The sequence below is a fragment of the Oncorhynchus clarkii genome, chromosome 6 (assembly GCF_045791955.1).
Source record: "Oncorhynchus clarkii lewisi isolate Uvic-CL-2024 chromosome 6, UVic_Ocla_1.0, whole genome shotgun sequence".
NCBI lineage: Eukaryota > Metazoa > Chordata > Actinopteri > Salmoniformes > Salmonidae > Oncorhynchus > Oncorhynchus clarkii.
This window is the reverse complement of record NC_092152.1, coordinates 27,808,894-27,821,829: the sequence shown is the minus strand read 5'-3', so window position 1 is coordinate 27,821,829 and position 12,936 is coordinate 27,808,894. Positions and strand designations below refer to the sequence as shown.

Below are 12,936 nucleotides of genomic sequence, written 5' to 3'. Positions count from 1 at the left end.
GCAAAAATTGCTGAAGCTGGAGACTTATATTTCCCTCACTAACTTTTAAACATCAGCTATCTGAGCAGCTAACCGATCGCTGCAGCTGTACATAGCCCATCTGTAAATAGCCCACCCAATCTACCTACCTCATCCCCATATTGTTTTTATTGACTTTTCTGCTGTTTTGCACACCAGTATTTCTACGTGCACATCACCATCTGCTCATCTATCACCCCAGTGTTAATTTGCTTGTAATTGTAATTACTTCGCTACTATGGCCTATTTGTTGCCTTACCTCCTCACGCCATTTGCACACACTGTATATAGACCTATTTTTTTTCTATTGTGTTATTGACTGTACACTTGTTTATTCCATGTGTAACTTTGTGTTGTTGTTTGTGTCGCACTGCTTTGCTTTATCTTGGCCAGATCGCAGTTGTAAATGAGAACTTGTTCTGAACTAGCTTACCTGGTTAAATAAAGGTGAAATAAAAAAGAAATCAAATTAAAAAGTACACTAATAGTGCCGGGACGATACCAGTATCGCAATACTCGTTAGTATCGTGGCACGGAAACAAAACACGAAGCGGATTTAACTAATTTAGCAAAACAGCCATGATGTTGGAAACAAACATCATTATGTTGTGATCCAGAGTCACATTTATTTTCCAAGTTTTAGCACACTATTTTACATACAGCAGGACCAAGGAGACCTACATCGCGTTTTCATGTTTGCCATGGAAAAAATATTGCGATACTGGTAGCGTCACAGCCCTACACTATAATGAACTGAACTATACTCCGCTGCAGGGAAATTCTGTTACCAGGTGTAAATACACTTCACTTACTGTAGTTCAATAACCACAAGAGATTATTTTCAAACTCAAGGTGTCAAGTCATAGCTGACAGGCGATTCTTTCTGCAGACATCTTTGAATCTTAATTCGGGAAACAAATTTTTCTGAGTTTTTTTAAAACATGGTCACATAAAAAAACCGAGGGAGATTTTACCAAAATTCGGTTACCACACTTTGCATCTGCACAATTCTACCAGTAAATGTATTTTTGTAAAATTTTCAGTGAAAATTCTTAAAAGTAGTCATTGTACATAAAGTTGTATGGTTTTTGTTTGCGCAAATCTGCAATTCAGTCATGGTGTGTGTCTTACACCAAGGAGGCCGTGTCCTGGGAATTCCCTGAATCAAATGGTGTTTAATTTGATAGAGATCTCGTGCGTAATCTGACGGGCCAAACTGATTGATGGGGGTGGTCTGAGATGAAAGGTATTATGATGGTTAAGATGATCTAAAGACACATTCCAGCGATGGGGGAGGAGAGGGAGAAAGTGTAACACACAAAGTGCAATCAATATTATGTCAGTATGTCCCATACAATCAGTATGTCCCATACAGTGATGAACAGCATCTCTGTCCCAGCCACTAAGTGTGGCACGTAAATGAAAATGCCTGTTTGTGTCTCTCCACAATAGATGTTTATGTTAGGACACTGAGAACCATATCATCTTTAAACTGGAATGGAACAATCTCTTAGAGCGGAAATGATCAAATTGTTCAACCTTTACATTTCTGTTGAAATTAATACCATGGCTGCAGCTGTTGTCATTTAGGTAATGAATGTTGCTGGAAAGAGAGTGGCGGCAATGCTGTGCTCAATAGTGATCTGCTCCCATCTGCCTCTTTCTTTCTCTGGGTTTTAATCTTCATTACTAGTCTTTCTCTGCTCAGTCTGTTTTGACAGTCGTGCACATGCAGTGGGGTTTCTCTGTTTTAAAAATCAACTGGCCAGTGCAATGACTGCCATCCTGTCCTCTGCCCGGTGCTCCATATTGAAGAATCCAGAGATTCTGTCTCTGTCCGTGGATAATTAAAGCCAGTAGACATGGGGATTAATTTTCAATCCCTGGGAGACTTTCCCTAAACCTGCAGCGTCTCCAGGACGACTGGGAAGCCCGGGGGAAATGAATCCTAATGCCGCCGGGGCTGTGCATTTGCTCACTTCAATCTTAGCTGTTGTCAGGGAACAATTATACGCTGGATTAAGAGCTTGTCCCCAGAATGTTTTGTGGCTGAGTGGGTCTCAGCCATGGACGGAAAGTACATTAGCCCTCTGTGCACGGCAGCGGGGTGGGGGTGGGGACAATCCTGCAACTTGTTGTGTGGTTAGTTGGTTCTAGCATTAGGCCAATAAATCAATGTTAATAACTGTGTAACTCAGTTTAGTATTACTGTAGCATTACGTATTAGGTAAAGCAGGGTTACTCTCATAAATTAAGTCATCTAATTGCAGCTACATTTTTATCTTCCACTGTGGAAAGAGTGCTCCCTGTCCTCTCGGTGACAGACCCAAATTGATGTTGGTTTTGTCGAAGTGCTTTCTATTCTCTCATCCTTTAATGCTGTCAGTTCTTGGAATCAAAAGTAAGAACAAGAGGATAAAAGAGCATTGTGACAGTCAGTTTGTATCCATTGCATACTGTATGGACAGCTGGTAGCTTGTAGTGATCAGATACAAAGTCTTCAGAAAGCATTCACACCACTTTTAAAAATAAAAAGTCAAATAAATCATGAAATAAAAACAAATACATTTATATTACCTAGTAATTTCATGGATGTAAAGGCCCGGTGGTTAAGAGTTCAGAAATGTCCGCTGCTGCTTTTATCCATGTGTCCAGAGTGGACACCTTGGCCCTGGTGGATCCTGGCCGTGGAGAGTGGACACCTTGGCCCTGGTGGATCCTGGCCGTGGAGAGCTTCATAAGTACAATTTCCTTAAATGTGAGCAACCATTGTTGCAATGGTAACTGATGAGGTGGAATCCACCTTTGTAAAATAATCTTCTTAGCAGCTGTGGTTCCTGCCAACCACACTCTCCCTTGGCGTTCTGACAAGTGCCAATCAGAGTCATCACAAAGCAACATCACTATTGGATCTAATGGCATTATTTTATCTATAAGTACAGAGATGACATTGTTAACTTTCCCCCAGAATTCAACCACCCCCTGGCATTTCCACAGCACATGCTGAAAAGTACCAAGGTCCCCTGTGGTGCAGAACTCACATAATGGCGATGGACGAATGCCCATGTGATGTATTCTTTGAGGTGTTAGATACCTAGTCAATTGTACAACTGAATGCCTTCAACTGAAATGTGTCTTCCGCATTTAACCCAACCCCTCTGAATCAGAGTGGTGCGGAGGGCTGCCTTAAACGACATCCACGTCTTCGGCGCCCGGGGAACAGTGGGTTAACTGCCTTGCTCAGGGACAGAACGACATATTTTTACCTTATCAGCTCGGGATTCGATCCAGCAATCTTTCGGTTACTGGCCCAATGCTCTAACCGCCAGGTAGGTTCTATAGCAAATGTTTTTATTAATTAATTGGTGATTGGGGTTTCTAGATGATCCAGATATATTTTTTCCATTCTGTCTCCCAATTTATTTGTCTGTCAGCAAGAGTTAATGATTTTTCTCCTGCTAGAATTAATTAACAATAGATATTAAAAACAACTCCCTTTGAGGGGGGTCTGTCCATTAGAAGTTTGACCAATGGGTGTTCTGCTAGTGCTGCTCCCCAGGGGACCCCGTAGGCTTGCATGGATAGGTGGAGTTGAAAGTAAAGACAAAATGATGGGCCTGGGACATTAAAACACTGGCGGATATCCTGGAAACTGAGGAGTCCGTTCAAATTGAATGTCTGAAAGTATTTAAAAAAATCTCTAAATGTATTGTAAGAATCTTATGAATTGAAATAATAAACTTTATGCAAATGTGTTACTCAATATAAAATGGATTAAATTACGATTTTGTGTCACTGGCCTACACACTACCCCATGTCGTCAAAGTGAAGTGTTTGGTAAATACATTTTTAAAAGAAAGCTGAAATGTCTTGAGTCAATAAGTATTCAAACACTTTGTTATGGAAAGCCTTAATAAGTTCAGGACATGATTTTTGAATGACTACCTAATCTCTGTACCCCACACTTACAATTATATGTAAGGTACCTCAGATGAGCAGTGAATTTCAAACACAGATTCAACCACAAAGACCAAAGACCATGGAGTTTTTTTTAGAAAGAAGATATTGAAGATCCCTTTGAGCATGGTGAAGTTATTAATTACACTTTGGATGGTGTATCAATACACCCAGTCACTACAAAGATACAGGCGTCCTTCCTAACTCAGTTGCCGGAGAGGAAGGAAACTACTCAGGGATTTCACAATGAGACCAATGAGGCCTATTTCCAAGCATCTGCATGCATCGTGTTATGGGTATGCTTGTCATCGGCAAAGACCAGGGAGTTATTTTGGGATAAAAAGTAACGGAATAAAACAAATTCACCTTTCAGCAGGAACTTAAGCTAAAGCACAATGCCAAATAAAGCCTATGGTGGAGTTGCTTACCAAGACGACATTGACTTTTCCTGAGTGGCCTAGTTACGGTTTTGACTTAAATCGTCTTGAAAATATATGGCAAGACATGAAAATAGCTGTCTAGCAGTGATCAACAACCAACTTGGCCGAGCTTGAAGAATTGTAAAAAGTGTGCAAATATTGTACAATCCAGGTGTGCAACGCTCTTAGACTAACCCAGAAAGACTCAGCTGAAATCGCTGCCGAAGGTGCTTCTACAAAGTATTGACTCCGGTGTGAATAATTATGTATATGAGCTATTTCTATATTTCATTTTCAATAAATTAGCAAAGCATTTGAAAAACATGTTTTTGCTTTCTCATTATGGGGTATTGCGTGTAGATGAGTGAGCGATTAAAAAAAAAAAAATGATTTAATTGTTTTTGAATTCAGGCTGTAACACAACAAAATGTGGAATAAGTCAAGGGGTATGAACACTTTCTGAAGGCCACTGTATTCTCTTGGCACAGAGTGTCTGTATTTGAGCTGAGTACGAATAGTCTATTTTAATGTTTTGGGGATTTGGTGACACTCACAGTGATTGAGTGTTTTTCTGAGTGCAAATGATAGGATCCCTTTGACTTATGGTATTTTCAACCTGCATACTGAGCTCTGAGCATGCCCTATCTTGCAGCCAAGGATCTACACCTTTTCTTATTGCTGTCATTAGCTTGTAATCTTGCTAGCCCACAACATGCCCTCTCCGACCCTCTGTTGCTTGTGTGAGACTGTGGCTACATCTCAGCCAGCTACATATTGTCTAAATAATTATCCTCTGGTGGATAAGGGACGCAAGCTAAAACGTTTTTTCCTCTATTGTTTTCCTTCGTTGTCTTTTCTCTCTGACACAAACGCACACCACAATCTGACTGTTATTAATGGTCGGGCCAATGATTGCTCAGTTATAACAGTCTTAGATGATTGTTGTTGAGTTCTAAAAACAACCTTAAGCCCTGAAAAGATGCATTCACTTTGATTCCCAGACCACAGTTTGTCAGTTCTTAGTTATCCATATTTCACTATAGCAGTTGATGTTGTTTTTCCCAGTAAAGCAGTTCCCAGAAGGGCAATTCCACAGGAACAGAATGATGCTGAGACTCGATTTATCACTTTAAAATGTATGACAAACAAAAACCAATGATTGCAAAGTTAAACAACCCATGCAACTCTATGCACAAGGATGACTAACATTTTACAAAACACATTTACAAAAACAATGCAGATGCAAAGTTAGGTGACAACAGCACAAACCGTCATTCTGCTACGGCCCTTTGCATCTGCACTATTCTTCAACTAAATGTGTTTTTGTAACATTTTTTTGTGGAAATTGTTAAAAGCAGTACTTGTACATAGAGTTGTATGGTCCACTCCTGCACACAGGACAGGGCGTAATTCAGCAAACGTGCTGGTTTAAAAGCTTTTAAAACAGAGCGGCCTGTATCTGTGGAGAGGACTCCTGCCGAAGAAATAGGGCATTAAGCAAGGAATACCATTCTTCATAAAGGGTGACTGCTTGGTTATTTTTCCTTCTCCTTGGCCTCATTAAGAACGTATTACTTGTTCAAGGTGCCCTATATACAGTATTGAGGCAGCATCCTACAGTATTAGGTCTGCTCGAGGACTCATTAATGGTACAAAGATATCAGGACATGAAATATTCCCCCAGAGTTTTCTCAACGGCAACTGGATTGACCCAGCACATCTGGGGTATGCTGATCTGAAAGCTTTTGAATGTAGCTCTCATTAATTGATTTCCTATGTCCTCCACTGAATGTCATAAAGAGATGTTCCCTCCCCTGATGGTATGACTTATTTAGCTTGGAGCTTATAGAGCTCTGAGACTCAGACCGCATTCCTCTCCTGTTATTCAAACATTCACATAACTGATGTTTCACAACTCTGTGTGTCTGTTTGCGAGAGGGGGCCAAAGAGATGGGAGAGATGGAGTGTGAGAGGGAGAGAATGTCTAGCTTTTTCACCCTCTGTTTTAATGGATGCCTATGTGATCGACAGGGTTTGTCGGACCGCAGAGCAGGAAAACCTTGAGGCTATTGAACGGTGCAAAACAATATTGTAAAGATGCCTTAAATATGTCTGACTTGCTTTCTCTCTTTGTGTGTCTGTTTCAGTTGCCTTTTGGGGAGACATTGCTCTGGATGAGGAGGACATGCGCATGTTTAAGGTGGACCGGATTATAAACATGGCCCAACGGACCGTCCAGACCTTCAATGAGACAACTACAGGTGAGCAAGAGCTGTGAGGCTGGCTGACCAAGTCATGGTTACTGGGAATAAAGACTAAGGCCTATCGCCATAGCCTAAAAGCGTGCATTTTCTTATAAACGTGCCTGTCATCAATTCTAAAAGTCTGACTCCATTTATGCATGTGCTATTATATAGTGCTGACTAAAATGTCTCCTTAATGATACAATACAAACCAGTCCAAGAAAAAAAAATTGCATTCAGTTAAATAGTTCCCACATTTTCCCACCTCAAGGCCAATTATGCAAGGAGGCTTTGTAACTCTCTCCCAGTGCATCTGCCAGGAAGATGTATACGATGCATGAACCACTCAGCACCAGGTGATGACTCCTCTCCAACACTGGGTTGGCCAAGACACCTGTTGTAAACAAACAGCATGTTTATCACCAGCACTCTCAAAGTGTTTATGTAAAGAAAATGCTCAACCAGCATATAAAGCATGCTTCATTGTCATTATCATCTCTTTACCATTTAGGAACAGCTGAAATGTTGTAATCTCATCATGGTTTTTACCATGTTCTCACCAGAGTTGAACTTTTTAATTGGATGGTTTTCTGTGATTTATATTGTACAAACCTCATCTTTGGCTGGTAATTGGGAATGACAGGGTCTTCTGCCAATGAGACCAGTCGAAACAGAGCATTGCCAAACCGGCAAGGATCACACCGCAGGAAAAGGGCGGCAACATCCAGACCTGAGAGGGTGTGGCCAGAAGGTGTCATTCCCTATGTCATCAGTGGGAACTTCAGTGGTAAGTCCCACATCATCACTGCTGTTTACTTGCCCTATAACATAGTTTCCTACTAAAAGGTGGTAGCTGGTGTCCATTAAGCATACTTCAGCATACTTGCATCCACTACATTAAAATGAATGTCTTGGCAGCTATTGGACATACCATTTTTATTAACTTTACTTGGAATGAATTTGGCACTACGAGCAAGCTGTTAGCATTGGTATTTTATCCTCCTTTTTACGTGACTTATGGATGTCAGCCTCACTGATCTCCTCCCTTCTTCCCATCACATTCAGGCAGCCAGCGGGCGATATTCCGCCAGGCCATGCGTCACTGGGAGAAGCATACCTGCGTGACCTTTATCGACAGGACAACAGAGGAGAGCTACATTGTGTTCACTTACCGGCCATGTGGGTAAGTCCATGCAGGCCAGGGCTCGCCTCCCTCAGGAAGGAAGTGTAGCTGGTCAGCCTGCTCAGACATGACAGTCCTTTATCCACACAGCCATAATGAGTTATCGCTTAAGTACTTTTCCTTACCACTCCTCCATTGTCCTTTAGTGCTGGCTCATCCCCTCTGTCCGCAGTCTGTCTGCGGGAGTTGTGCTAATTGAAGCCCCCTGCAAGTCCTGAGAAAAACGACCATTCATGCCCAAGGAATGCATGCTGTGCCTCATAGTTCTGACACATCTTTCACTGAGCACTGGTGTCACGTTGTTTTTTAATGACACACAAGGGAGACCTCAGCTTAACCATAACCCGTAATTGCACATTATATATTTTGTCCTTTTCCCAGCTATGCATGTTTTTAAGTTCAAAAGATTTCACACAAAAACTGTAGCCACGTTGATGATGTTATACTCTGGCTCTGCATGTAGACTAAATCTGTTACCAAGAAGAACATATTAAAGAGCGGATATGGAGCATAAACTGACCTTTTCCACCCAGCTGTTGATAGCCATTTTTAGCCTGGTAACTGTCCTCCAGAGTAACAGGGATGACATTATCCACTCAGGCGGCCGCAATTAGTGGGAATGCCTGGGCTCTGGGCTGGCCTGCTGCAGGCCCCATCTGTCCTGTGCAAAGTTCAAGGCCCGTCTCAGGAAAGCCTGGCTCACAGTAATTAGAGAGAGGCTGGTTGGCCCACAGGGGCGCGGTGTGTGTCCATGGACCGGGGTTCCACACTGACCCTTTCATGTCAGGGAGGGAGAGATGGAGAGCCCTGCAGTCTAAAGTTAGCCATCCTTCACTGTCACACATTGTAACCCTCCATCTACAGTGAAGCACGCATCAATGAATGTCACCACTGTATTAGGATGTAGGGTCACCTCACCTCCGCTAGTTTTCCTATGACGTGCTAGAAAGGCTGTTAAGAATGCTGTTCCTAATACTGTATATATGCATTAGAGATGTGAGATGAACCACAAACTTTTGAGGTCAGACCCTGCGTCTCTCCAGGAACAGGGATTCCTTCCATAGACTACTTCACTTGGCTTATTCGTTATTTGTTCACTCCTTCTGGTTAACACTTTCATGTTTGTTGAAGTAAAGTTCTATATATCCGGTGTAACACGAAGTTCACGAAGTTCTTGTTACATGATTGAGATGTACACAGAAATGTAGCATTTACATAGTACTATGGTAAGCACGATGGCCAATCTTGAGCTAATGCTCTCATCTTTGTGTCTGCCAAGTTAAAAGTGACTTAGTTTAGTCTAATATGTAGCCAGTTACCAAAGTCTTTGAACTAGCTTGTTACACTGCCTGTTGACCTGCCCCTGATCTTTGTTCTGTGTGTTGGACCCTGCAGGTGCTGTTCCTATGTGGGCCGCAGGGGTGGCGGTCCCCAGGCCATCTCCATAGGAAAGAACTGTGACAAGTTTGGAATAGTGGTGCATGAGCTGGGCCACGTGATTGGTTTCTGGCACGAGCACACCCGGCCCGACAGAGACGAACACGTCAGCATCATCAGGGACAACATCCAGCCAGGTAAGACTGCTTTGTAGACTGCTGTGTATGGAACAGCGCACTCATCTTTCCCTTTCTAGGAGATAGCCTCTCACTTTTGTATTTAGTATTCTGGTACAGTATTTGAGGTAGGGGTGGGTTGCAGGTTTCAGTATCTGTTTTCTTGCTTCCATTCACAGGACAGGAGTACAACTTCTTGAAGATGGAGCCAGGGGAGGTGGACTCTCTGGGAGAAGTGTATGACTTTGACAGCATCATGCACTATGCCAGGAATACATTCTCAAGGTAGGAGATGGGCCAAGTTCCACTTCAGCAGAGCAGAACAGACATCGTGGAAATCAGTTACAGTTTAGGCCAGAGAGCAGTTTCCCAGACTGTCACTTTTGCTCTCATGTCTCACTTCAGGTCTTTACCATGTGAGTCACTTCATAGTTCTACAATGTGTCAATGTCTCTTTTTTTCTCTACATTATTTTGTTTAATTTTAGAGCCAGGGGCTGACTTCAAGGCTTAGGAAAGGTGGCGCAAATTGAAGCTTAGATACTACTCAGTTAATGACCTGCTGACATTCATAGCCTGGGGGACAAATATACTGCTGACTTGTCACTGTTACTTAGCCTGTATGATGGTTGGTCTGATGAATTTAAAGTACAGGGAAGCAGGACAAAGACACAACTCAGTGATGGACCTCATGAACGTGTCAGTGCCTTGGCTTAAAGGAAGAACATCTGCAGAATATACTACTTTTTGGGAGTGTCTACTCTTTCTCTCTCTTCCGCAAATTTATTTTGGCTTGGATCTTTTAACTCTCTCAATGGTCACCGCTTACATTTGAGCGTGCAGTGGAAATGCTCAGGGGTGAACTGATGTGGTTTCTGTGAGATGCAGAAAGGATTATATTGCTTGTCCTTGTAATGAGATTTCTGAGGGTAAAAAAAGTGTAATCCACCAGGATGCCTGGAGTAACGTGTCATTAGAGTTGACACATCTGGCCCATTTAGCTTTTTGGAGCCCAGAAAGAGCAGGATTATAGAGATTTCACTTTCAATCCTGGTGAATGTTTTATACGTTTTCCTAGACAACACCAACTTTTTGATCTTGTGTAGTCCACCTTACCCAGTCCATCTGTAGTCTAGTAGTAGAAGGGCACCTACAAAAATCAATGCACACAAACTGCAGCATGCTTTACCAACCCCATGTAATACCATGCCTATCTGTTTTGTATTATGGGGTTAGGCATATATCATATTGATTGCTTCCAGTCTTTCAAGTAGCTGCGTCTCTCAGTGGGGATGCTGTCCAGTGGCAGCTATGTATTAAGGGGGGGTATTTGTTAGATAAGGCTATTTCCATGTAAAAGGATCCATGAGCACCAACATGCGAAGTTCATAGAAGCATATCAAATTGGGTGTCAAATGAAAATGAATGAAAATGAAAGCTAAAAATCTATATTTTTGATAAATTAAGGCATATATACATTTTTCAACCATTTTCCATCCTAAAATGTTGAATTAAGTGAAGGCTTTGATTTCTGGTCAAACAGATGGAAAAGGGGTCTTAGAAAACATCTACCAGAAACAGTCTTAAATACTAATGTTGAAATAAAGACGCCTACCAACTAATATCAACACATATTTAGTTTAGGAGAAATGGTTCAGCCATCTGTAAGTTTAATGCCAGGCATACACTACACAATTTTTCCATGCCATGTTTTGGACATCCCAGATTAATGTTGATGATTGGGGTGAAATCCTATGAATTTGGGCTAGGATCAGTAGGTCGGGACTGGCATAGTTCGTGCGGATCAAGACCGCACCAATGATGGCTGTTCCATACCCCTGTCGGACGTCCCGAGAATTTTTGGACATGTCTGAAATTTTGGTCGGTCATCTTGTAGTAGCAGTGCTGCGACGACATTGGGCAAGGGCTGCTGCCAATAGCCAATGAGTATTCAGCATGTGAGTCCAAAACAATGATGGTGAAGAGGAAAGCAACAACAACACGCACCTTGTGGGCGGAGGTGATGGAAGACGTTGATGGAGCAGTGGAGAGAACACAGCTGCCTTTTCAACGGACAAGTTTGTTTTCTGTGGCCCGGTGCCCCAGTTGGGTGGCGTTTGAATATTTTAGAACATTCCATGGGTGCTTAAGTGAAATCCCCACCCACCCGGGCACCGGGTCATGTAAAACGAAATCCAGCAATATTACGTCTATGTCCTACCATGACAGAAACCCAAAATATTATTCATATCTTCTATTCTGCGCCTCTGTCTCGTGTTTTAATGTTTCTGCACATAATAATGTGCACACTAACAAAGCAGCTCTCACTATTTGCATGTCGGAATTTTTTTCCAACGAAAACCGAGATATGCAGGGCAGGATCAATCATCGTAATGTGGATGGAATGAAAAGATCTGTGAAAGGAAATCGCGAAATGTGAGCATGTCCAAATTGTTACGATTTTAGAAGTCATGTAGTGTATGCACAGCATAAGAAACTGCCTTGTTACCAAATACCTGTTACCAAAATATATTTTTTACATTTCGCTCCCTCATTTGGAGGGAGGATAATGAAAGTTCACAAGTAAAGGTAGACCTATCAATTAGTTAATTAATTTTGTTTATTAATTATTAAGTGATTAAAACTCAATTCTGTTAACAAATCGGTAAAGGAATTTCCAAAAAATACAGTACATACTCTAGTACACTAGAGTTGAGTACACTATAATGTACTGTACTGACCTCTACTCTACTGAGGGCTACTGTGCTGTACTTTAATGTCCAAACTTGTAAATGATTGGTTCAGATTTGGTACGGTCTGGACCAACCAAATTGGGTCTTGTTTCGGGGCAGAACTCATTAAAATAATAGCCAGTGTGTAGAATAATACCCAAATATGCAAAAGAGGATACCTTTTGTGTACCTGTTCAGGATACATCACCATGAAGAGAATGAGATTCATATCCATAAGTATGCATGTCTGTGTAGTGCAGATCATGAAGCCAAGATGATATTCCATTACCGCAATTCCGTTACCAGGTGTAAATCCACTCTACTTACTGTAGTTCAATAACCAAAGTAGATTTTTTTAAAAGTTAATGTGTCATGTCATAGCTGACACCCCATTCTTTCTGCAGACGTCTTTGAATCTTAATTCAGAGCAGATATTTAAGAGTTTTTGGAAAACTTGGACACAAAGAACTGAGGGAGATTTCACCAAAATTCTGTTACCGAACTTTGTATCTGCAAAGTTCATCCAGGAAATGTTTTTTTGTTGTAAAAATGTCAGTGTAAAAAAAAGTTTTTGTGCGTAGAGTTATATGGTTTGTTAAACTTTGAAATCAATGGTTTTTGTTTGGCGTACATTTTAAGTGGAAAAATCTGAGTCTCAGTGTAATTCCGTTTCCATGGAATTACCCATAAGGTTTGATTGTGTCTACCTTTTGATGAGCCAGCTTTTACCCACAGCCACAGGTTGTTCCAATTATCCCTCCCCTGGTTGGCTCAAGCTGCCTGAGTGTGTAGCAGCAGCCCAGTAAACCTCCACATCCAACCCCAGGTTCAG

General features: G+C 41.7%; 1 protein-coding gene across 1 annotated transcript in view; it reads left to right on the top strand.

Annotated features, from left to right (window-relative positions):
• The window catches only part of LOC139410896 (bone morphogenetic protein 1-like), a 51,393-nt gene that overhangs the window by 17,466 nt on the left and 20,991 nt on the right, over positions 1 to 12,936 (top strand). The window contains exons 2-6 of the mRNA XM_071156543.1: positions 6,542 to 6,655; positions 7,281 to 7,424; positions 7,703 to 7,820; positions 9,216 to 9,394; positions 9,553 to 9,658. Coding sequence (XP_071012644.1) covers positions 6,542 to 6,655; positions 7,281 to 7,424; positions 7,703 to 7,820; positions 9,216 to 9,394; positions 9,553 to 9,658 — 661 coding nt within the window. The remainder of the gene's footprint in view (positions 1 to 6,541; positions 6,656 to 7,280; positions 7,425 to 7,702; positions 7,821 to 9,215; positions 9,395 to 9,552; positions 9,659 to 12,936) is intronic.